The following is a 22,627-nucleotide window of genomic DNA, read 5'->3' on the forward strand; positions in this document are numbered from 1 at the left end:
AGCCTCTTGATAGCTGATTTTATTTTCTTTTGTATCTCTACTTCCAGCTCTGGGCTAGGAATATAGAAGATATTTAACAAATGTTTATCGAATAAGATTGACGTTGTTTCAAACAAACTTTAATTTACTTTTGAAAAACATAACTTCTTGATCAAAACAAATGCTCTTCCTTTTTAGAATAAGGTTCTTTTTTTCTTTCTTTTTGCTAAAGTGGGCCCCTCCTTTCCATCCTGCACCTTCAGGGAGAATCAACAAAGCAAACAGCTCCAGAGCTTAATTTACAACTGGAATGCATTTTGTATGGCCCTCCAGGGTCATTGTCCCTCAGAGTCACTTCTGCAAGTAGGAACAGCTGGGGCCCCTATGCCTCCAGGGGCTTCCAGGCACTGCTGGCTTATACACAATGACTTGTTTGTGCCGAGATATTGCCAGAGCTTTTCAGAAATACCACCAGGAGTCCAGTGTACAGGAAAGCAAGACTGGGAAGCCTGGCCCAGAGGGACGACAAGGCAGTCACTAACCGTAGTCCCGTGTGCTCTCATGGACATGCAACACTTCATCAGATTTGCCATGGGAAATTCCGTTTGAAAAAACAATCTCTTGATTTGCTTGGAACAAATAGTCAAACAGAATCATTCCATACCCAGCAACAGTGTCTAATCAGCACTCCATTATACCTGTGATAGACACACCAGGATGGATTTCTTTATTTATTCACTTACTTACCCACACTCATTGAACATCTGCTGAAAGAAATGTGCCCAGTGAGGCACAATCGAGGGAGGAACAAAAGGAACAGATCCCTCCACTCAAGGAGCTTAGCAATATTATTAGGAGAAAGGTAAATTCCACTAATGTCTGACTATTCCAGATGTGGTCCACAGACCAGCCACACAAGCACCACCTGGAAGCATGCTAAAAATGTCAAATTTCAGGACTCTTCCCAAGACTTCCTGAATCCGAGTCTGCATTTGAAGAACAGAGAAACTCCACAGGAACATCCGACTGAGAAGCACTTACACACTTCTCCCAGGGCTCAATGCTGAACTTGACTCTTCTGAGCCTGAGTCAAGTTCAAACCTCAGCTGCAAAATCTGCCCAACTGGCTCCTGACCCTAGTCCCATTATTTTTCCCATCTCTGGATTCCACATCTGGCTCTCTCCTACTTCATGGGAAGAGCAACTTGAAATTCTCCATCACAGGGTGAGAACTAAAAGAGGGCCATGTTATCTTCCCAATGCCTAACACTTATGCCATGTGAATCTCAGATTCTCGTAGAATAAATTCTGATATTTGCATTTCTGCAACATTTTTCTGTTTTCCCAAAATGCCTACTCAGAAAAAGAAGTAAGAACGTAATAATTCAAGTGACTAATGGGCCTGATTCAAATGGTTTACAGTTTAAACACTTCATGTTTAGCTGTATATTTTCCATGATCTAAAGAAGGGTCTCAAAACAAGACACAGCTTTATACAATTATTAGAGTTTAAAAAGTTAGGATTCAGTTAGAGAGCAAGTGCAATTAGAGAATGCTTATTACAGTAGAGCTTGGCCTTGCCCTTCTACTGTTAATATTTTGAATATAAACGCAGACAAAACACACACACACACACACACACACACATACACACATATGCATAGTTACTACTAAGAATTCCAAATATAATGTACATGTTTTCTGTGAACATGTTAAATAAAAAAAAAGTGTTTTTTATTTAACTGACATCACTTGGGGTACTTGTAATTTATGTTCTTGGAGGCATAGAAGATGCATATAAGTTCTACTTTGTTTTACTTAATTTTGGATTTTTTAAATTTTTCTGGAAGTTCAATAAATGGACAGTCACCTAAACCAGCAATTTTTTTTTTTTGAGACAGGGTCTCACTGTCACCCAGGCTGGGGTGCAGTGGCACAGTCACGGCTCACTGCAGCCTCCACCTCCCTACCTTATGCAATCCTCCCACCTCAGCCTCCCAAGTAGCTGGGACTACAGGCATGCACCAATCCCAGCAAATTTTTGTATTTTTTATAAACCCAGGGTTTCACCATGTTGCCCAGGCTGGTCTCAAGCTCCTGGGTTCATGCGATCTGCTCACCTCAGCCTCCCAAAGTGCTGGGATTACAGGCACCAGCCACTGCACCCAGCAATTCTTCAGTATGTTGGCCTCAAAACTCCTTTACTCTGCTGAGTATCTGTAAAACCTTTGTTTATATTATATATCTATAGAATTATCCAAAATATTCAATTATTGATTCATTTAAAAATAACAATAAACCCACTGTACATTAATGTAAGTAACATATTTTTGCTTAAAAATAGCTATATTTTACAAAATAAAGTAGTGATAAAAGGAGCATTGTTTTACATTTTTGCAAATATCATTAATGACTGACTCAACAAAGAGGTGTATTCTCACATATGCTTCTTCATTCAGTGTGTTGTAATATCACACATCTTGTAGCCTCTAGAAAATTCCACTGTACACTTCTGAAAGACTGAAAGGGGAAAAGGTAAACAACATCTCATCAGAGTGACAAGATAATTCAATGGGGAAAAGAGTTATTTTTTTCAACAAATGGTGCTGGGACAACTGGATATCCACATGCAAAAGAATAAAGTTGGACCCCTACCTCACACCATATACAAAAATTGACTCAAACTGGATCAAAGATGGGGAGTGACTGTTAATAGGTACAGATTTATTCTGGGGTGATGAAAATGTTCTGGAATTAGGGAGTGATTGCAGTTGCAAAGTCTTATGAATATATGAAAATCAACTGAATTGTACACTTTAAAATGATTAATTTTATGGTATGCGAACTATGTATCAATTTTAAAAATGGATCAAAGTCCTAAATATAAGAGCTAAAACTATAAAACTGCTTAATGAAAACATAGGCATAAGTCCTTATTACCTTGAATTGGGCAACAGTTCTTAGCTATGGCATCACAAATACAAGCAACAAAAATTATATATAAATTGGACTTTATCAAAATTAAAAGCTTTTTTGACCCCATCAAGAAAGTAAAAGATATCCCACAGAATGGGGAAAAAAATTGCAAATCATTTATTGTATAAAGGGTTTGTGTCCAAAATATATGAAGAACTCTTACAACTTAAAAATAAAAGACAACCATTTTAAAATAGGCAAAAGGTCTAAATGGGCAGTTGTTGAAGACGATGTACAAATGGCTAATAGACACATGAAAAGATGCTCAACTTTAGCCTTCAGAGAAATGCAAATCAAAACCACAATGAGATACCACTCCACACCCACTTAGAACGGTTATAATCAAACAGATAGATAAATAACAAGTGTTGAAGAGGATGTGAAGAAATTGAAACCCTCCTACACTGCTGGTGGGAATGTAAAACGGTGCAGCCACTTTGAAAAACTGTTTGACAGTTATTCAAAAGATTAAACACAGAGTTACCGTATGACTAGTAATTTCACTTTTAGGTATACACCCAAGAGAAAAGAAACGTGTCTAGAGAGCAGCTTTTTCAGGAATGTTCATGGCAACATTATTCATAGTAGCCAAAATGTTCATCAACCCAAATGTTCATCAACTAATGAATGGATCAACAAAATGTGATATATCTATGCAATGGACTACTATTCAACAAGGAAAAGGAAGGAAGTACTGACCCATGCTACAATGTGGATAAACCTTGAAAACATTGTGCTAAGTGAAAGAAGCCAGACACAAAAGTTCACATATTTTATGATTCCATTTTTATCAAATGTCCAGAATAGACAAATATATACAGACAGGAAGTAGATTAGTGGTTGCCTAGGACTGGGAGGTCTGGAGGGAAATGGAGGTATGACTGCTAAAGGGCAAAGGTTCATTTTGGGGATGATGAAAATATTCTAAAATTGATTATGGTGATGACTGCACAACTATCTAAATATATCAAAAATTGTATACCTTAAGTGGGTGTACTACAAGGAATGTGAACTATATCTCAATAAAACTGTTATCCAAAAAGGCAAACAATATCTTAGTATTATTTTGAAAATACTTCTTTTAACAGCATGGCCTCCATGAAAGGATCACAGGGACTTCCAGGTTTCCCCAGACCACACTTTGAGAACCACCTACCCTAGACACAGCATCTAGAGTAGGTATTGTGGATTATCTTTTTAGGAGCCATTTCCCCCTTCCTCCCATCTGATTTTAGGTATTTGCTCTTCCCCAGGCAGAACATCACCACAGGGGAAGTTGATTTCACCCTGAGTCCCAGGGTCGAGTTCTGCACCTTAAGCTAATCAGTACATTCTGTTCCCCTGGTCATAGTCACTGCTTCCGGGGTGAGCATGTGACCTGGGAGGTCCAATCAGAATGACTGCACACTTCTGCTTGGGATGCTGAATTGAAAGCGGCTTCTCTCTTCCTCTGGAGGGTATCCTATGAAAATGTGAGAACTGGCACTGCTGTAACCATTTCACTACCAGCCTGAGGATGGAGCCATCACAAATGGCAAGAAGAGGCAAAGGAACCCCAGAGAAACAGAGCCACAGTCCTTGAATTAAACACGTAATTCAAGACTTCTGAATATATGAGTCAGTAAACATCCTTAATGTTAAAGCCAGTTTGAATTAGAATTTGTTACATGTAGTTGAAAGAATTCTAGCGGATACACCGCTCAAACAATGTGCAGCTAATAGTATTGTATTCTCCCTGAAGTCAATACACTTTGCCTTTGCTTTGAAAATATCAAGAGATAAGATCTTAGCAGACCATTGGAATAACATTACATTTTTTTTAGGATATGCTTAATATAAAGAACTGGCCCATATAATCTAGGTCTAAAAACGTCAGAGCTGTGCCACAGTATTTAACAAACTGCCTCTCTCCTCTATTCCTTTTGTGTCTGATTTTCAGTAGACTCTGAATGGCATTCCAGAAGAGCTTGGTAGAGAAAAGTGTTGAATTGTCCTTACTAGCAGAAAATTGTGGCTGCCAGCTGGACCTAGCTTGGATTTCACCAGCAGGATCATCATGGGGCCTGATATTTAGCACAGATATAGGTTTGCACATGATAATGTCATTCCCATTTCAACAGATAAGAAGCTATCCTTTTTTTCAACTAAATTGATTAGAATAGTATTCTGTATTTGGGTGATATTTTAACATTTACAACATGCTTTTACATAAACCATCTCAACAACCCAATGGAGATTGGCAATTGAGGAATTATTACTCTCATTTCTCAGATGAAGAACAGGAGGCCCAGTGACTTGCTTAAGGTCCTGCACCATCAGAAAGGGATGGAGTTTAGGCTTAAAGTCATTTGATTCTAAGTCAAAGCCTTCCCACCACTTAGGATTACCTCTAATATAGTTTCACAAAGCACTAAGATAACAGTCACTATTTTTTCAGCTCTCACTATGTGCCAGGTACTAAGCTAAGCACTTGACATATAATGCTTATTTAATCCTTACAAAAAGTCCATGAGGGCTATGTTATTATTATTTCCACTTTATAGATGAGGAAACTGAGGCCCAGTGAGGAAAAGTGACTTCCCCAAAGTCACCTGGCTAGTCAGTGGCAGAGCCAAGGTTCAAACCCAAGCAAGCAGTACTCCAGAACATATGCTCTCGACCACTTTGCCACCATGCCACTTGGACAAGCATAAAGTTTGTCTGCTGAAGAGAGCTGTGCCTGCTCTGAACAAGATGCCTTTTAGCTGCCCAGAACCCACCAGTTCCACAAGAGCAGAAATGATATTTAACAACACACTACAAAAGACTCTCTCATAATTTTTCTTGTTCTGGAATTTGATGATACAAAGATTGCCTAAAAAAAGCCAGGGCTGAGATAACATCTTACTAAACTCTCATGAGAGGTTTATTGTAACAGTAATTGCAACCCAATTTGACGTATTCTGAAAGACACTCCTGCTTGATTAGCCGACAGCTGTTCCTCCCCACCACACACATGTGCATGCACACACACACACATAATTCCATTCCTTCCATAATGGCAAAGCCAATTCCCATTATAGAGAGGAAAAATGCCAGATGCATATATTCCTAGACACTTTTGCAGCTAGGGCATGGGCATATGATCCAATCCAGGCCAATAGAATCTGATGGGAAGACTGATGGGGACTCTGGGAAAGTGTTCCTCTGTGATAAAAATGAAATGCATGAGGAAACACCTCTTCTTGGACAGTGGATGTGGCAGTGACTGACTGACATCTAAAATTACTGCAGCCACCTCATAATCATGGAGACTATAGAGACACAGTTAATGCACTGAAGATGCCAGAGTGAAAAGACGGGAGGCAGCAACTAAGTCCAGGCAGAGCTTTGGAACAGCCCTGAAGTTGCCCTCCCTCTGGACTTTTTGCCAGCTAAGATACTAAGTGTCCTTATTATTTAGGCCACTTTAACTTGGCTACTCTTTTACTTGCAGCCAAAAGCAGCCTAATCATCCAGTCCCAAGAGGCAGTGCTCCAAAGATGAAAGAGCTCTGGATTTTGAGTCAAATGACCTGGGTCCTGACCAACTTAATTGCTTGGTTACCCAAACTGCTAAACTCTCTGAATCTCATTTTCCATATCTAGTAATACAATATTGAGATAATACTCAGTAACACAATAACATCCATAGAATGGAGATAATTGATAGTTATGAAATTCATATGAGACAATATGAACACTACCACTTTGTCAATAGCAATGCTTCGTTCAAATGTAATTTATCTAGTCAATAATAAAACCACAGATTTTTTAAACTGCAGCATCCATCTAACCAAATTCTTTTGTTTTACAAAAGAAAAGAAAATTGACTCCAAATGTCAAATGACTCACTCAAGATCACACAGCTGGTTGGTAACATAACTAAACCACACATCTGATTCCCGATCCAACGCTGGCATGCTACCTTCATGTTGACAGGTAATGAGCTAGATTAAATATTGGGAAGGTTAGCACTCATCCATTCCACTGGTGTTTAATGTGCACATAATATACTATATAGAATAGCAGGCACTATTCTAAGTATTAGGGACTCCGCGGTGAACATCAAAATGTTCCTACTCTTGTGAATTTAACAGTCTAGAAAGGAAATTATTCAATCTACATCGGTATTTATTGTGTTCCTACTGCATGCAAAGCACTATGCTAGGATTTCTAGTCAAATACAAATACAAATTTTCAGCCAATTCCAACTATGTCAGCCACATTTACCAGGCTTTGCCAAAGTATTAATATATGAGTCAGTAAACATCCTTAATGTCTATGTAAAAAGTCTATGTAACCTCAAAAAGTCAGTATTAAAAATGGCAAGTTCATTAGCAAGAGCTGTGAATGACAATGCCAGTATCTAAAAAAAAAAAAAAAAGGTGGATAGAAAATGGCTAGGACTCCACTCTAATTGAAGTAGCAAGGTTGAATGAAGAGTTAGAGCCAAACCTTATCCTCCTACAACATCCAGACTTCAAAGGTTAGCTCAATTGGAAAAGCCCAATAAGGAGCATTCAGCAACTCTTTCCCTTCCCCAGGCCTCTATCTGATATCCCAAACTCCCCTTTATGCCCTGTCTATTTGGAATTCCTCTATCTTCCATCCTACCTGAACATTCACAAGCAAATGATACGATGGGACAGCATCCCAGACCCTGCGAAAAGAGACAGAGCCAATGACTTCCACATCTCTTATTGGAAATGACCACCAGTCTGCTAAGACTGGGCCACTAGGTTATATGTTTGAAAGTTTTCATTGCCCAAATACCACCAAAATTATACGATTTGGAAAAGGAATGTTTAAAAGCTGTTATTTTGCAAAAGCTCTTTCCTATCCTCTATATGGTGGTAAATGCAAAGATCTTAGGGGGTGGAGAATACTCTGCCTTCTCCTCCTTGTGGAAGGCACACTGAAGAGGAACAAAACACATGCACTTTCACCATCACACCCTGTAATCAGAGCACAAATAGGCAATTCTCCCTTAGTTTCTGGCTTGGTTCGTCTTTTGATGCATAGGCATAATTTGGGGCTACTACGGTCTGATATATAAGGACACTGTGCATCGAACCTAACAAAGCATTTACGCATATAGTTTCTTTAAAGGCAAATGCCATGTTTCCAGGGGGTGGAAATGGCCCCCAGTGATGTTTGGATGTGGAATTCCAATCAGCTCTGGGATGCCAGCCTGCCTGACAGACTCAGGACACATTAAGTTTGCAAACTGGCAAAGAGGGTCGCTCTGTCCATTCAGATCATGAATCCCAACTGGCCTCCAGTCACTGGTTTAAACCCCCCTACCTTGGATTTACCTCTATCCATGTCTGGAAATTTCATTGAAACTTCAGCTATTTTAACTATGGGGTAATATGTCAAAGACATGCATAAGCTTCGGATCCAGACAATTCTGGATTTGAATTCCAGCTGCTCATTCTCTTTTTAGAGATATGGCCTTGAACAAGTCACTTAAGTTATTAGCTGCTCAGTTTTCTTATCCAAAAGAAGGGAATAATACCTACTCAAAGGTTGGTGGTAGAGAGCAGACATAAATGAGTGGAAAAGGCTGGCACATGAGAGATGCTCAAGAAATGGCACCTAGAGCTATTCACATGGTCTCAAGCAATAGGCCTAAAGGTTTCTATCATCCGTTGCATCTACCACATGCAGCCACCCTCCAGCACCTTACTAGAGAAAACTGTTTGAGTGACTCTTTTTTCTTTCAATCTGGAATGCTCACCTACTAGAGAACACAGACTAATGAACTCCCAAGGATGTGTGGCTTGAGTTTCCCCCACTTATTTTTGGGCTCCATAGGCAGCACTCCTGGAGTGAAGAGGAGTGAACAACTAACACATGTCCAAGAGCTCCTGCTCCTCCTACAGAGCCTCTAGATCAAGCTCATCCAACCCGTGGCCCAGAACAGCTTTGGATGCAGCCCAGCACAAATTCATAAATTTTCTTAAAACATTATGAGACTATTTGTGATTTTTTTTTTAAGCTCATCAGCTATCAGTAGTGGTAGTGTATTTTATGTGTGGCCCAAGACAATTCTTCTTCTTCCAATGTGGCCCAGGGAAGCCAGAAAATTGGACACCCCTGCTCTAGAGCCAGGCAGGCACCAAGGATGAGAGCTCCTAACTCAGATAGGCAGATGTGGGCTATGGAGAGAGGGTGACGTTCTGTGGACAGTATATACAATCCTTTAACTGTGTAGTTCTATAGGAGGAAGGAAGGAAGCAAACACAGATGGATTCACCCAGAACAAGTGCCAGTGATTCCAAATGGCTTTGTTTCACATTGTTTTTTAATCCTTTTGTTCTCACTCTAAGCAAATGGGAAGTCTTTGTAACCTGATACCTGGAAGGGCAATTTCAATTCCTGGTCTGGAGTACTCTAGGAAAGTATGAGGTCCAAAGTTATCCAAATAAAATATTTTAATTCATTTTAATTGGTTAAATAATAATCCTCATTTGGGGGCAGAAAGGGCAGAGAAAGATGAATCACAAAAATAAACATCTAATTTTTTGAAAAATCAGTACCCAAGCCAACATTTTGAAACATAACATTTTAACCTCTTTGGCACTAGTTGGGTCATAAGCACTAGAGTTTTTCAAACTGTTGTTAGACTGGCTACAATTCATTATTTCTCAAAACATGAGACAACAAATACATGTCCTTTGGGGAATATTTATTATTCTAAGGAAGACTTCATCCTGAGGGAGGGGAAAAATGTCAACACCAAGTGGGCCAGGGCAGAAGAGGGCTGAGAGACACAGGAGACCTCAACAGCCTCTCTCCCTGATGGCACCTCCATCATCTACACATTCATTATGGGTTAAAGGACCTGTACACCTACTTTAGGACTTCAAGCAAAGTGCACAGACCACACTCTCTGGATCACAAGACTATCAGTACATGCCAGATGCTTCTGTGCAACCCTTGTGGCAGTAGAAACACTGCCTATCCTGCTAATCCTTTTATTATTAAGTTTAGCAGTGCTGCTTGGTCAGAATGAAATTCAAGATCCTCCAGAAAATTCAGTGGGAGCCTACTTTCCTGGGAGATCATGGGGCATCACATTCCTACCTTGACTTTTGTCCAGCTGTCAGGTTACAAATTAATTGCAACTGCCCCCAACATGTCACACACTCCCACTAACAAAAATTAAATAAAAATAAAACAGGGAAAGTCCTTTCATTCCTTCATGGTTTGCACAGCCTAGAGGCTGATTCCTACTCTGGGAGATGCTGCCCCACTCACCTCCCACTGACATGAGTGGTGTGCCCTGTATTTAAATGTATTTAAAAAAAAAAAAAAAAAAAAAAAAAAAGCAGCTCAGTTCCAGAGCCTCAAGACTCGACTAGGGTAGGTGAGAAAGGAAATCCCAGAGATAAATAGTTAAATAGATTTAAAATTCGGAAGTTAATTGTGCTGAGCCCTGACACAACCTTTCCTGATTGTGTGCGCACCGAGTGGGGCATCTTTGGGTTCCTGGAAGAGGGGCTCTCACCCGCCTACATATTCACCCACCGCAAATACGCACACGCACACGCACGCACACCTTTGCAGCTCACACTAGCTCTCCTGACAGCCCAGAGGCATTTACTACCCGAGCACAGGGCTGCCAGCAAAGCTGCCTTCACCCAAACAACTAGCCTTCTCCTCCAACTTGGGTGACAGTGAATGTCCACCAAGATTCCACGGGGCGCTTTTTCCCAGGACCCAGGTTCCTGCAGGGCTCCCCACTTGCTGGCCTCACAATCCTTTCTTTTCCTTTCTCTGAAACACTCAGACTTCACACATTCCTTTCGAGGTAGCTCCAGTCCGACGCATCGCGCGCGCGCTCCATCCCTCAAGGCTGGCGCCCAGGGCAGCCCGGCCTCTCTCACTCTGGGGAAACTTCGCCACCGCCCCACGCGGAGAACTGAAGACCACCGGCGGAGGGTAAGGGGGACCCACACGGAGCGGAAAGCAGGTTCCGGGACTGAGGGCGTCTCCAGAGCCTGGGCGCGGGAGAGAGAAATGAGTGAACCTGGCGGATGCATGCCTTCTCCACGTGGAGGAAAGGAGGAAATACCAGTGGGCGACATGCAGGTGCCCCTCTCAGCCCTCGGAGCTCCCATCTCCCGGCGGAGTAGGGCCCAGAGGGGCCAGAGTCCCTCCGCAGGCAGCTGCCCCGCGCCCCTAGTCTGGGCGCAGAGAGACGCGCGCGCAGGGTGCACGCGAGGGGAAGGGGACTGGGCGCGGATAACGCGTGCCTGGAGCTTGCAGGGGACCATGCCCCCCAGGCCAGGATAAGGCCCCCAAGCCTCAGAGGGCTGAGGAATCGAAATCTGGCTTTCTAGCAGTCCCCCAATCCCCTCCGGGAGTGGGTTCCTTGTCCTGGCATGCCCACCGCAAAGGCCCCCCGCCCTGCTCCCGGCGTGTGCCCCGCGCCCTCGCCCAGTTCCACGCACACCTGGATGTGGCAAGATATCTCCGAGTCGTCCAGCAGCCGGATGGTGCATTTCATCTCCTGGCTGAGCGATTTGATGCTGGAGCTCCGAAAGTGGATCATTTTCATGGTCCTCCTGCCTCTCGGCACACAGTGGCAGGAGGCGAACATGCACCGCGGCCGGGGGGAGCGAACGCGAGGCTCAGGGCCGGCGCGGTGCTCGCCTGCGCGGACACACACTCGCGCACGCACTGTCCGGGACACCTGGGCGCGGCTCAGCCCCGGGACAGCGGCAGCGTCGGGCGCCTGCGGCCACACATGCCCAGCGGCCGGGGCGCGGCGGGCGGGTCCCTCCCTCCTGTTCGCTCGCCTCCGCCTCGCCCCCTCCTTTCCCCGCCTCCTTCTGTCGCGCGCGCTCGTGCGCCTCCCTCTGCCCGGGCTCGCTTGCCGAGGATGCCCAGAGCCTGAGACCCTCCGCGGGCGCGCGACGCACTCACTCCCACGCGCGCCGAGCAGCTGAAGGAGGAGGCGGAGGGATGGCTGGCGCGGCTGGCCCGGGTGCCCTGGTGGTGGCCTGCTCAGTCGCAGCCGCCGCTGCGTCAAGCTGGGCCCGACTGTCTTCCTCAGCCTCGCCGCCTCCTCCCTCCCCTGGCCGCTGTCGCTCGGGCTCCCGGTAGTGCTCGTCCCGGCCCCGGCTCCCGCACGCGCCCGACAGCGCCCTGCTCTGCTCAGCTCCAGGGACCTGGCGCGGGTAGGGGACAGAGAGCGATCCTGACCCACACCGCCAGGGGGATTCCGCCTCGGGAAAGGATTGTGGGGCCCAGGGCGAGTGAGAGAGAGAGAGAGTGACAGCCCTGACAGGGCTACACCAGGAATACCGCTAATAGTAAAAATCTCATGGATATTGTTTAAGCTATTGCTTTATTTAATGCTAGCTAGGACTCAGTCTCTTTCTCTAAAAAATTCGGAGCCTTCCATGTGCAAATCCTCCTTTAAATCTCCCAACATCTTAGTGTGATATTTGGTAGCATACCTTTGACCCGAGCAAGAGGGGTGGGTTCCTATTCTACTCCCCTACTTTAGAGACCTCCTCCAGCTCCCGGTTGCTCAGGAATTAAGAGGTCTAATGCAAAGCAGATATGCCCCGTCCTGTTTTAGTCCAGTCTCTGGGTACTGAGGACTCTGGAATTCCCCACCCGCCTCCAGGGTGTTGAAGGTAGAAGGTATCCTGCCTCTTTGTTGTCCCCCAAGGTGGCTCAAGCCACCGTGTCATGTACCCTAGGCCCTAGAGTGGCCAGGGGCAGCTGTTGAGTCAGGGGTATGGAGCTTGAATGTGAGCGCTGGAATGTCCAGAAGTTGGGAGAGATGGAAGTCCTCTTACCCTGCTGCTCTTGCCTGAGCAGAACAGGTCGTTAGGAAGGAACATTTGTTAGAAGAAGGACGTATTACCCAGCTGTCAGCTTTTTCAAGGTTTGTGCCTGCATGGAGCCCCCTCATCCAAAGGTATGCCCTGTCCTGGGGATGGAGGAAGAGTGGCACAGAAATTTTACCTGCCCTGGACCGTCTGGTGGGCCATATATTCTCTAGGACACCTAATGTTGGCCGAGACTTGGTGGAGTCCGCAATGCATTTGGACTTCTCTCTGCCTGCTCCTGCCTCCTCTCCCTGTTGATCACTAATAAATACCATACAGGACAAACTCAGTCTCAGTATCTGCTCCTGGAAATTCCAAATTGCAGCGATTTGTCAATATAGGAGGATACAGAATGTTTTATGTAGCACTCAATAGCTGACTATTGCTTATGAATATTTAGATGATAGTATGGGGCATTCTCATGGATGCTCTTGAGCTGGGCCCTTCAAGTGTTAGGGAAAAGCCTAATGGAGAGGTCAGTATTGAGGGTACGGGAAGATGTGGGTTTCATTCTTGGCCCAGCTACTGGCTAATCCTGGGGATCTTTAAAAAAGCCTCTCCATTTCTTTTCTCATTTCAAAGGAGAGAACACCTGTCCATTCCCACAGGTGGCTGGGAAGCTGGGATGAGACCAGGTCAGTGGAGGCCATCTTACGGCTGTAATCTGTAAATCCCCATGTGCACATATGAGGTGGCAGGGACGGGACCTGTCTCAAGGTGAAAACTGGATCATCTCTGCTAGCCAAAAGAGCAGATAGCCCAGAGATCAAAGAAAAGTCACAAACCAACACAGTCCATGCTTTTAAGACCACACACACACACTTGTCCACCCTATTATAGTGACCATTAGGCTCCAAAGAGTCATATCAATACCCAAAAACTGTTATCCCAAATTTCAAGGATGCAAAATAAGACCAACAAGGACAGTAGGAAAAAAGACAGAATAAAAATCACCCAATGTGGGACTGTAAGAAACAGAATTTTGAAGAAATGAGAAGAACCTGAGACTGGTTGTCTGGCCTGATTAGGAATAAAGGCTGAGATTCAGCTAGTATGAAAATACAGGCTGTGGAAGCACTTGGCATGACAGCTAGGTAAATTACCAGGTATGGTCACCTGGATTGAACCACCCACTGCAAACAAGGCTTTGGGAAACCAAGTGGCCATTGTCAATAATAATAATAATAATATGAAGATTAGGAAGAACTCAAAGAATGAACTCAAGGGATGAGTTTAAAACTGGACCACTTAAAGAAAAGCAGTGATGCACTGAGTCCTAAATTCTCAGCTTACAACTTTTAAATAGCTGCATTTTAACAAACAACCGAGCTCAAAGAATATTTTGTTAATTGAGCCACAAGGCCAAAACTGAAAAACCAAATTCACAATTTCATCTACAAACTGCCAAATTACAAAGTCAACTGAATTATCAGCCTCACAAGATTTTATAATTATCAGCAGGAAAGAGTGGGAATCTGGGAATAAGAATAGGACTATAAAAGAAAACTTGAATGATTCCTAGTCACTCAAGCCCCCAAACTCCCTTGGCAGGAGAAGCACGCCCTCTTCCTTATGTAACAAGGCTGTTCCTGTTTTGTTTGAAGATCCTCTTCGGAACTCACTTAAGGCAGTTACCTTGGAAAGGGAAGCCGATCTCCTCCCACCCCTCTCCCACCACCTCTGACTTCTCTCAGTCTTAATACTTGAACCAGATTCAGTCACACCCAAGGAGACCAACTATGAAGTCAACCCCAAGAAGGGAAAGAATTGCAAGATTCTGCTAATTTAAATTGAAGAGTATATGTGTGAATAAACTGAATTTGTCCATTTGAATTCACTTCCCAATGACTCTGGTTTCCATGTACCATCTAAATGGACTAACTGACTTCTGGACTCAGCTAAATGAAGATGAGAAAAAGGAAATTCCCTGGTACATGTACAGGAAAAGATCCAAAATATCAAGGAGATGGAAATATTGCAGTGTATTTCCACATGTGGCCAGCTTACCTCTCTTTAACTGTGTCCCCTGAGGGGGCCTCCACCAAGATTTTCAAAGAATCATTGGTGAAGGAAGCACTGCCATCTTTGAAAAGCACCAAAGTGGCTGTTCTTTGTGGCCAGAGATGGTTGTGAAAGACACTGCAGTCAAAAGGAGCTCCCTGACTTAAATGGGAAGGATGAGAGCCTGGGCTGGCAAAAGACAAACAGTGGTGCATGACTTAACCCTCAGTGCCAGGGAAGCTCTGGTACAATCATAAGCAGTGGTACCCAAGTAGACTTCAGAGTAGTGTGACTCATGGGGATTTTGCTGGTGGTCAATCATCCAACTAGGACTCAATTTGATCTGTAGGGCAAACAAGATTTCTAGGCCTGGTAAACAAAAGCCAGGCTAAAATCCCCCTACAAATATTCCCAAATCTGAACCTGTCCCCCAAAGACAGAGACATTTTTTAATTTTTTATTTTTTTATTTTTTTTTTACAGATTGGGTCTCACTATGTTGCTCAGGCTGGTCTCAAACTTCTGGCCCTAATCAGTCCCCCTGCTTGAGCCTCCCAAGTAGCTGGGATGACAGGCAACAAACAGAGGACATTTAAGTATAGGAAAGGTGGCTCCACTTGAGGCATTGGAATATCAGCCATAGCAGTGGCTACAAGTCCAGTTCTTACTAAAGAAGTGGCAATGGGAGATTAATTAGTGTCTCATGATCAGTGATAGTAACTGATATTCTTTACCAAAAAATATTCCTAACCAATAGGTTATAACACTTTGGTGAGCCACAAATAGATAACAGGTGGTCTGGCCACAAAAGATTGATGGTTGTAAATATTGCATCTTGATTATTTTCATTTTTAAGCACTTTTATAGCCATTAAAATTGATAATTTAAAAAGAAATATTTAGGTATAAATCTAACAAAATATGCACAAGATCTATATGAGGAAAACTACAAGACTGGTGAAAGAAATCAAAGAACTAAATAAATGGAGAGATATTCCATGTTCATGGATAGGAAGACTCAACACTGTGAAGATGTCAGGTCCTCCCAAATTGATCTATAGGTTAAGTGCAACCCAAGTCAAAACGTGAGCTAGTTATTTTGTGGATATCAGCAAACTTTTTTAAAGCTTATATGGAAAGGCAAAAACCCAGAGTAGCTAACACAATACTGAAGAAAAACAAAGTCAGATGACTGATATTACCTGACTTTAAGACTTAATATAAAACCAAAGTGATCAAGGCAGTATGGTACTGGCAAAAGAATAAACAAATTGATCAGTGGAACAAAATAGAGGGACCAGAAAGAAACCCACACAAATATAGTCAATTGATATTTGACAAAGAAGCAAAGTCAATCCAATGGAGAAAGGATAATCTTTTTGACAAATGGTGCTGGAGAAACTAGACATTCACATGCAAAAAAATGAGTGTAGACACAGATCACACACTGTTCACAGATTTTAAGCCAAAATAAACCGTTGACTTACATGTAAACTATAAAACTTCTGGAAGATCACATGCAAAAAAATGAGTGTAGACACAGAAAATGTTCAGGCCAAATCTTTTAGTTTAAAACTTCTGGAAGATAACATGAAGGAAAATCTAGGAAATCTTTAGTTTGGTGATAAAAATCACCAAACATCAACACATCAAAGCATAAGTTGGACTCAATTAAAATGTAAAATTTTTAGGGCAGTTTCAAGATGACTGACTGGAGACATTGATCACCTGGTCTCTCCCAAAAAAAAGAACCAAAGTTAGAGATGAATAATCATAACTCAAAAGATTAAGAGATGAGTGTCAGGCCTATTGGAAAATTCATAGGCAGAAGCTAGGGCACAGAAAAAAGGAGGCAAGAGTATGGCAGAAATTGAATCCTGAAGGACTTGGGGTCCCATGGAAAGGGTAAGTGGGGATGTTTTGGGTTCCCCTCACCCCTGTGACAGATTGCTGGTTTCCAAACTGTTGAAGAGCTCCTCTGCCCTCACAAGCTCATGCATTGGTATGGGCAGCAATTTGGGGATTTCTTGAGAGCACTGCACTGGACTGTCAGCAACCCCCAAATTTGAGCTATGGTAGTGGGCAACACACTGGGTGTGCACCCACTGTGGGACTCTATCCTGCCCAGGGAATCTCAGTTCTTGTGTCTCCACATCACCAAATCCCCTGCAGACATTCCTCAGCACCCACTGAGATTGTGGCACTCACATGGGGCCAGCTGGACCCAGGAGAGCTGAGAGTCTGACCCTCAGGGCATGCTATTCCAAGGATAAGGCAGAGTGCAGCATGCCAAAGGAACATCTGTTAAGATAAAATAAACCATAGAGTGTGCTCTCCTATTCCTGAGAGCTCCTCAGTTCTGTGCTGAAAGTGACTGCACTCCTTTCAACAGCTACATGGGCACTGTGCTTGGCTCTGTGGGTGAAGAGTGTGGTTCTGCCATAGCAGCCAGGTGGCCGCAGTGCTTGGGCCTAGTAATGGAGAGGAAGCCTCCTACTCCCCCCATAGCTGCTGCTGCCAGGGTTTGGTTTAAGTGTACCTGTGGACAGCCATTCCAGGGCTATTAAGGATAATTGCATCCTTACTGGCAATGTCCCCACTGGGCCCTAGCTTGTACAAAAGACAGGGCCCCTCCGCCTCTATACACACAGTGGCAGTATTCCTGTAGCAAGAACAGGTGAGCCATAAAGCTGTCTATTTTGGGCTGAGGGAAGAGGCCCCACACCAAAGCCATTTCATCAGAGAGACACAGGAAAGGCATTGTCCATGTCTCTCAGCTACATTGTGGCCTAAAGATAGAAGTGTCTGTCTGAACTGAGTCATGAGCCCTGGGATGGGGCATGATAGGGAAGAAGACTGTGTTTCTACCTGCCCAGGACATGGAGTTGGTGCAGCCCCCTGACCCCCTGAGGAGACCTTTGTGCATTTCACCAGAAGCTACCTTAAGCACCCCATCAGGGCTTGTGCTTGTGCTTGTGCTTGTGCTTGTGCTTGTGCTTGGCATTGGGTTATCCAAGAACAAGCTTGGCGGTCCAGCTTGACTCAGCTTTGTCCACTCCCCAACCCAGGGCTGAGCAGGAAACTCAGAGAACGGTGTATTCCAGATAATTGCCTGTGACAACACAGAGCTTCTCCCAGTTGAAAAAAAAAGATCAAGTATATACCCATCTGCTTCTGCCACAGAAGCTCTTACCTTCAAGTGCCACCTACTGGTCTGGAAGTCAAACTGCACAACCTAATCCAAATTTGGCTGACTCAGTGTACAGCACTACGGACCGAGATAAGTTTCTGAAGACCTCTATCTCCCTGTCTGTACAGGAGACTGAGAGCCTACTCACATGCCCAGTACAACACTACCACCACCAGCATTTGAGAAAACCACCAAACGAAGGTTATCTATAACCAAGGAATTCATACAGAGCCTTGGCCCCCTGAAAGCACCAAGAAGCAAAGCCAAACAATCCTATTCAACATACATTACAGTCATCCTCAAAGAAGAAATAAAAAGTCCTATCCAAACAAAAATAAATTCAAAAATAAGAAGTGACACCTCAGAATAAGAAAGGACCAACACAACAATTCCAGCAGCATGAAAAAAGAGCGTGTTATGTTAACCTCAAAGGATCACACTAGATATCTAACAATGGATCCTAACCAAAATGAAAATTCTAAAATGCCAGATAAATAATTAAAAATATAGATTGTAAGGAAGCTCAATGAGATCCAAGAGAAAGTTGAAAAACAACACAAGGAAATCAGAAAACAATTCAAGATATGAATGAAAAATTTACTAAGGAAAAAGATTTAAAAAATAAAAGAACACCTGGAAATGAAACATTCATTGAAGCAATTACAAAATACAGTTGAAAGCTTTAACAATAGATTAGACCAAGAGGAAGAAAGAATTTCAGAGCTTGATGACAGGTCTTTGGAAGTAACCCAATCTGACAAAAATACAGAGAAAATAATTTTTTAATGAGAAATATGGTATTATATAAACCATCCAAACCTGTAAGTCATGGGTATCCCTGAGGGAGAAGAAAAAACATTTGAAAGTTTGGAAAACCTATTTGAGGGAATAATTGAGGAAAACTTTACTTGTCTTGCTAGAGATTTACACATCCAGATACAAGAAGCTCAGAGGACTCCTAGAAGATATATTGCAAGACAAATATCACCAAGGTGTAGAGTCACCAGACTATCCAAAGTCAACACGAAGAAAATACTAAAAGCAGCAAGAGAAAAGTGTCTAATCACCTGTAAAGGAAATCACATAACACTAACAGCAGACTTCTCATCAGAAACCTTACCAGCCAGAAGAGATAAGGGTCCTATTTTCAGTCTTCCAAAAAAAAAAAAAAAGGCCAGGCATGGTGGTTCACACCTGTAATCCCAGCATTTTGGGATGCCGAAGTAGGTGGATCATTTAAGGTCAGGAGTTTGAGACCAGCCTGGCCAACATTGTGAAATGCCGTCTCTACCAAAAATACAAAAATCAGCCAGGCATGGTGGTGAGCCCCTATAATCCCAGTTACTCAGAAGGCTGAGGCACAAAAGTCACTTGAACCCAGGAGGCAGAGGTTGCAGTGAGCCAAGATTGCACCACTGCACTCCACCCTGGGCGACAGAGCAAGACTCTGTCTCAAAGTAAAAACAAACAACAACAACAAAAAAAACTGTCAGCCAACAACTTTATATCCTGCGAAATTAAGCTTCATAAATGAAGGAGAAATAAAGTATTTCCCAGACAAGCAAACACTAAGGGAATTTGACACCACTAGACTGGCCCTATAAGAAATGTCAAAGAAGTTCTAAACATACAGACAAAATGTCTTCATCATAAAAACACATAAAAAGTATAAAACTCACAAGTGGCATAAAACAATTACACAATTGAGACTACAAAGCAACTAGGTAACAATTACCATTATGACAGGAACAAAGCTTCGCATATCAATATTAACCTTGAATGTAAATAAAATAAATGCTCCACTCCTGGCCAATATGGTGAAACCCCATCTCTACTAAAAATACAAAAATTAGCTGAGTGTGGTGGTGTGTGCCTGTATCCCAGCTACTAGGGAGACTGAGGCATGAAAATCACTTGAACCCAGGAGGCAGAGGTTGCACTGAGCTGAGATTGTGCCACTGCACTATAGCCTGGCGATAGAGCGAAACTCTGTCTCAAAAAAAAAAAAAAAAAAGCGTATAGATTAGTGAAACCGATTTTTTAAAAAAAGATCCAAAAATATGTTGCTCACAAGAAACCCATCTAACTGGTAAATACATTTAAAGACTCAAGGTAAAGGCATGGAAAAAGACATTCCATGCAAATGGAAATCAAAAGCAGCTGGAATAGCTATACTTATACTAGATAAAACACACTTTAAATCAACAACAATAAAACAAGTTCATTATTATATAATCAATACTTTAAGACAACTTTAAATCAATATTTTACGACACTTTAAATCAACAGTTAAAAAAAGACAACGAAGGTCATTATCACTATGCAATCATTATATAGTTATATATAATGACTATATAATTATTATTATATAATGACCTTCTTTGTCATTATATAACCAAAAAAGGTCATTATGATTATATAATATTATATATAATTATTATATAATCATTATCTAATTACCTTCTTTGTCTTTTTTTACTGTTGTTGATTTAAAGTGCCTGAAAGTATTGATTTAAAGTTGTGTTTTTTACTGTTTGTCCCTATCATTATAAAATAAAGTGATCAATTTATCAAGAAGATATAACAATTCTAAATATATATGCCCCCAACAATGGAATTCTCAGATTCATAAAAACAAATATTACTAGACCTAAGAAAAGAATTATACAGCAATGCAATAATAGTGAGAGACTTCAACAGTCCACTGACATCACTAGACAGATTATTGAGGCAGGAAATCAACAAAGAAACTCTAGACTTAAATCAGACTCTAGACTAAATGAGCCTAACAGACATTTATACAACATTCTACTCAACAACTGCAAAACATATGTTTTTTTCTCATCTGCAGGTGAATGATTCTTCAAAATAGACCAACTTTAAGCCACAAAACAAGTCACAATAAATTTTTAAAAATCAAAATTATATCACTTCTCAGCCTTTTGGCTGAGATCAAGTATAAAAATCAAAATTATATCAAATATCTTCTCAGACCACAGTGGAATAAAACTAGAAATCAATACCAAAGAAAATATGCTGATGGCAAATAAGTATATGAAACAATACTCAACATCATATCTCATTACAGAATTACAAATTAAAATAACAATGAGATACTGCTACACACCAGTTAGATGGATAAGATGCAAAACTGACACTGATAATACCAAATGCTGGTGAGAACATGGAGCAGAGGAACTCTCATTCATCATTGGTGGAAATGTGAAATGCTACAGCCACTTTGAAAGACGGTTTGGTAGTTTCTTACGAAACTAAACATAAACTTAGCATATAATGTAGCACCTGTGCAACTAGGTATATATGCAAATGAGCTGAAAACATTTTTGTCCATACAAAAACCTGCACTCAGATATTTATAGCAGCTTTATTCATAATTGCCAAAAATTGGAAGCAACTAATATGTCCTTTAATAGGTGAATGGATACATGAACTGTGGTACTGCCATACAATGGAATAGTGCTAAATGATTAAAAGAAATGAGCTGTCAAGTCATGAAGAGACATGGAAGAACACTAACTGCATATCGCTAAGTTAAAGAAGCCAATATGAAAAGGCTACAGAATGTATTATTCCAACCGTATAGCATGCTAGGAAAGGCAAAGCTACACAAAGAGCAGTAAAAGGATTAGTAATTACCATGAGTTCAGGAGAGGGGGTGAGATGAATAGGTGGAGTACATTTTCAAAATGGTGAAACTATTATTCTGTATAATACTCCAGTGGTGAATACCTAACATTATGCATTTGTCAAAACCCATAGAACTGTGCAACATACATAGCGAACCCTAATATAAACTGTGGATTTCTGTTAATAATAATGTGTCAATATTTTTTCATCCATTGTAACAAGCATACCACACTAATGCAAGGTGTTAAAATAGGGGAAACTGAGGAAAGCAGGTAGGATATCTGGAAACTCTTTGTACATCCTGCACAATTTTTCTGTAAACCTAAAAATGCTCTTAAAAATAGTCTATTGTCTGGTCTGAGTACAGTAGTATGTACAACTAATTGATCACAATCTGCTACAAATTTCTTTTTTTGTTTTAGGCTTGAGGGTACATGTGGAAGTTTATTACATAGATAATCATGTGTCATGAGGGTTTGTTGTACATATTACTACATAACCCAAGTACTAAACCCAGTACCCAATAGTTGTATTTTCTGCTCTTCTCCCTCCTCCCAACCTGCCCCCTCAAGAAGACCCCAGTGTCTTTTGTTCCCCTCTTTGTGTTCATAAGTTTTTATCATTTAGCTCCCACTTGTAAGTGAGACCATGTGGTATTTGGTTTTCTGTTCCTGCATTAGTTTGCAAGAGGCGATAGCCTCCAACTCCATCCATATTCCTGTAAAATACATGATCCTGTTCTTTATTATGACTGTATAATATTCCATGGTGTATATGTTCCACATTTTCTTTATCCAGTTTGTCATTGATGGGCATTTAGGTTGATTCCATGTCTTTCTTATTGTGAACAGTGCTGCACTGAACATTCACGTACATGTGTCTTTATGGCAGAATGCTTTATATTCCTCTGGGTATACACCCAGTAATGGGATTGCTGGGTTGAATGGGAGCTTTTAACTCTTTG

General features: G+C 42.0%; 2 protein-coding genes across 3 annotated transcripts in view; one reads left to right on the forward strand and one right to left on the reverse strand.

Annotated features, from left to right (window-relative positions):
* Positions 1–11,785, reverse strand: part of FRMD3 (FERM domain containing 3) — a 293,473-nt gene extending 281,688 nt beyond the window's left edge. Inside the window, exon 1 of one of the 2 annotated variants that reach the window (XM_050761399.1) lies at positions 11,437–11,783. In XM_050761399.1, the coding sequence (XP_050617356.1) occupies positions 11,437–11,583 (147 nt within the window). In that variant the 5' untranslated portion in view covers positions 11,584–11,783. Of the gene's footprint in view, positions 1–11,436 lie in introns of both variants that reach the window. The other variant, XM_050761398.1, reaches the window with a different exon arrangement.
* Positions 1–22,627, forward strand: part of IDNK (IDNK gluconokinase) — an 865,727-nt gene that overhangs the window by 742,437 nt on the left and 100,663 nt on the right. The window lies entirely within an intron of this gene.

Source organism: Macaca thibetana, chromosome 15 (assembly GCF_024542745.1).
Source record: "Macaca thibetana thibetana isolate TM-01 chromosome 15, ASM2454274v1, whole genome shotgun sequence".
Classification (NCBI taxonomy): domain Eukaryota; kingdom Metazoa; phylum Chordata; class Mammalia; order Primates; family Cercopithecidae; genus Macaca; species Macaca thibetana.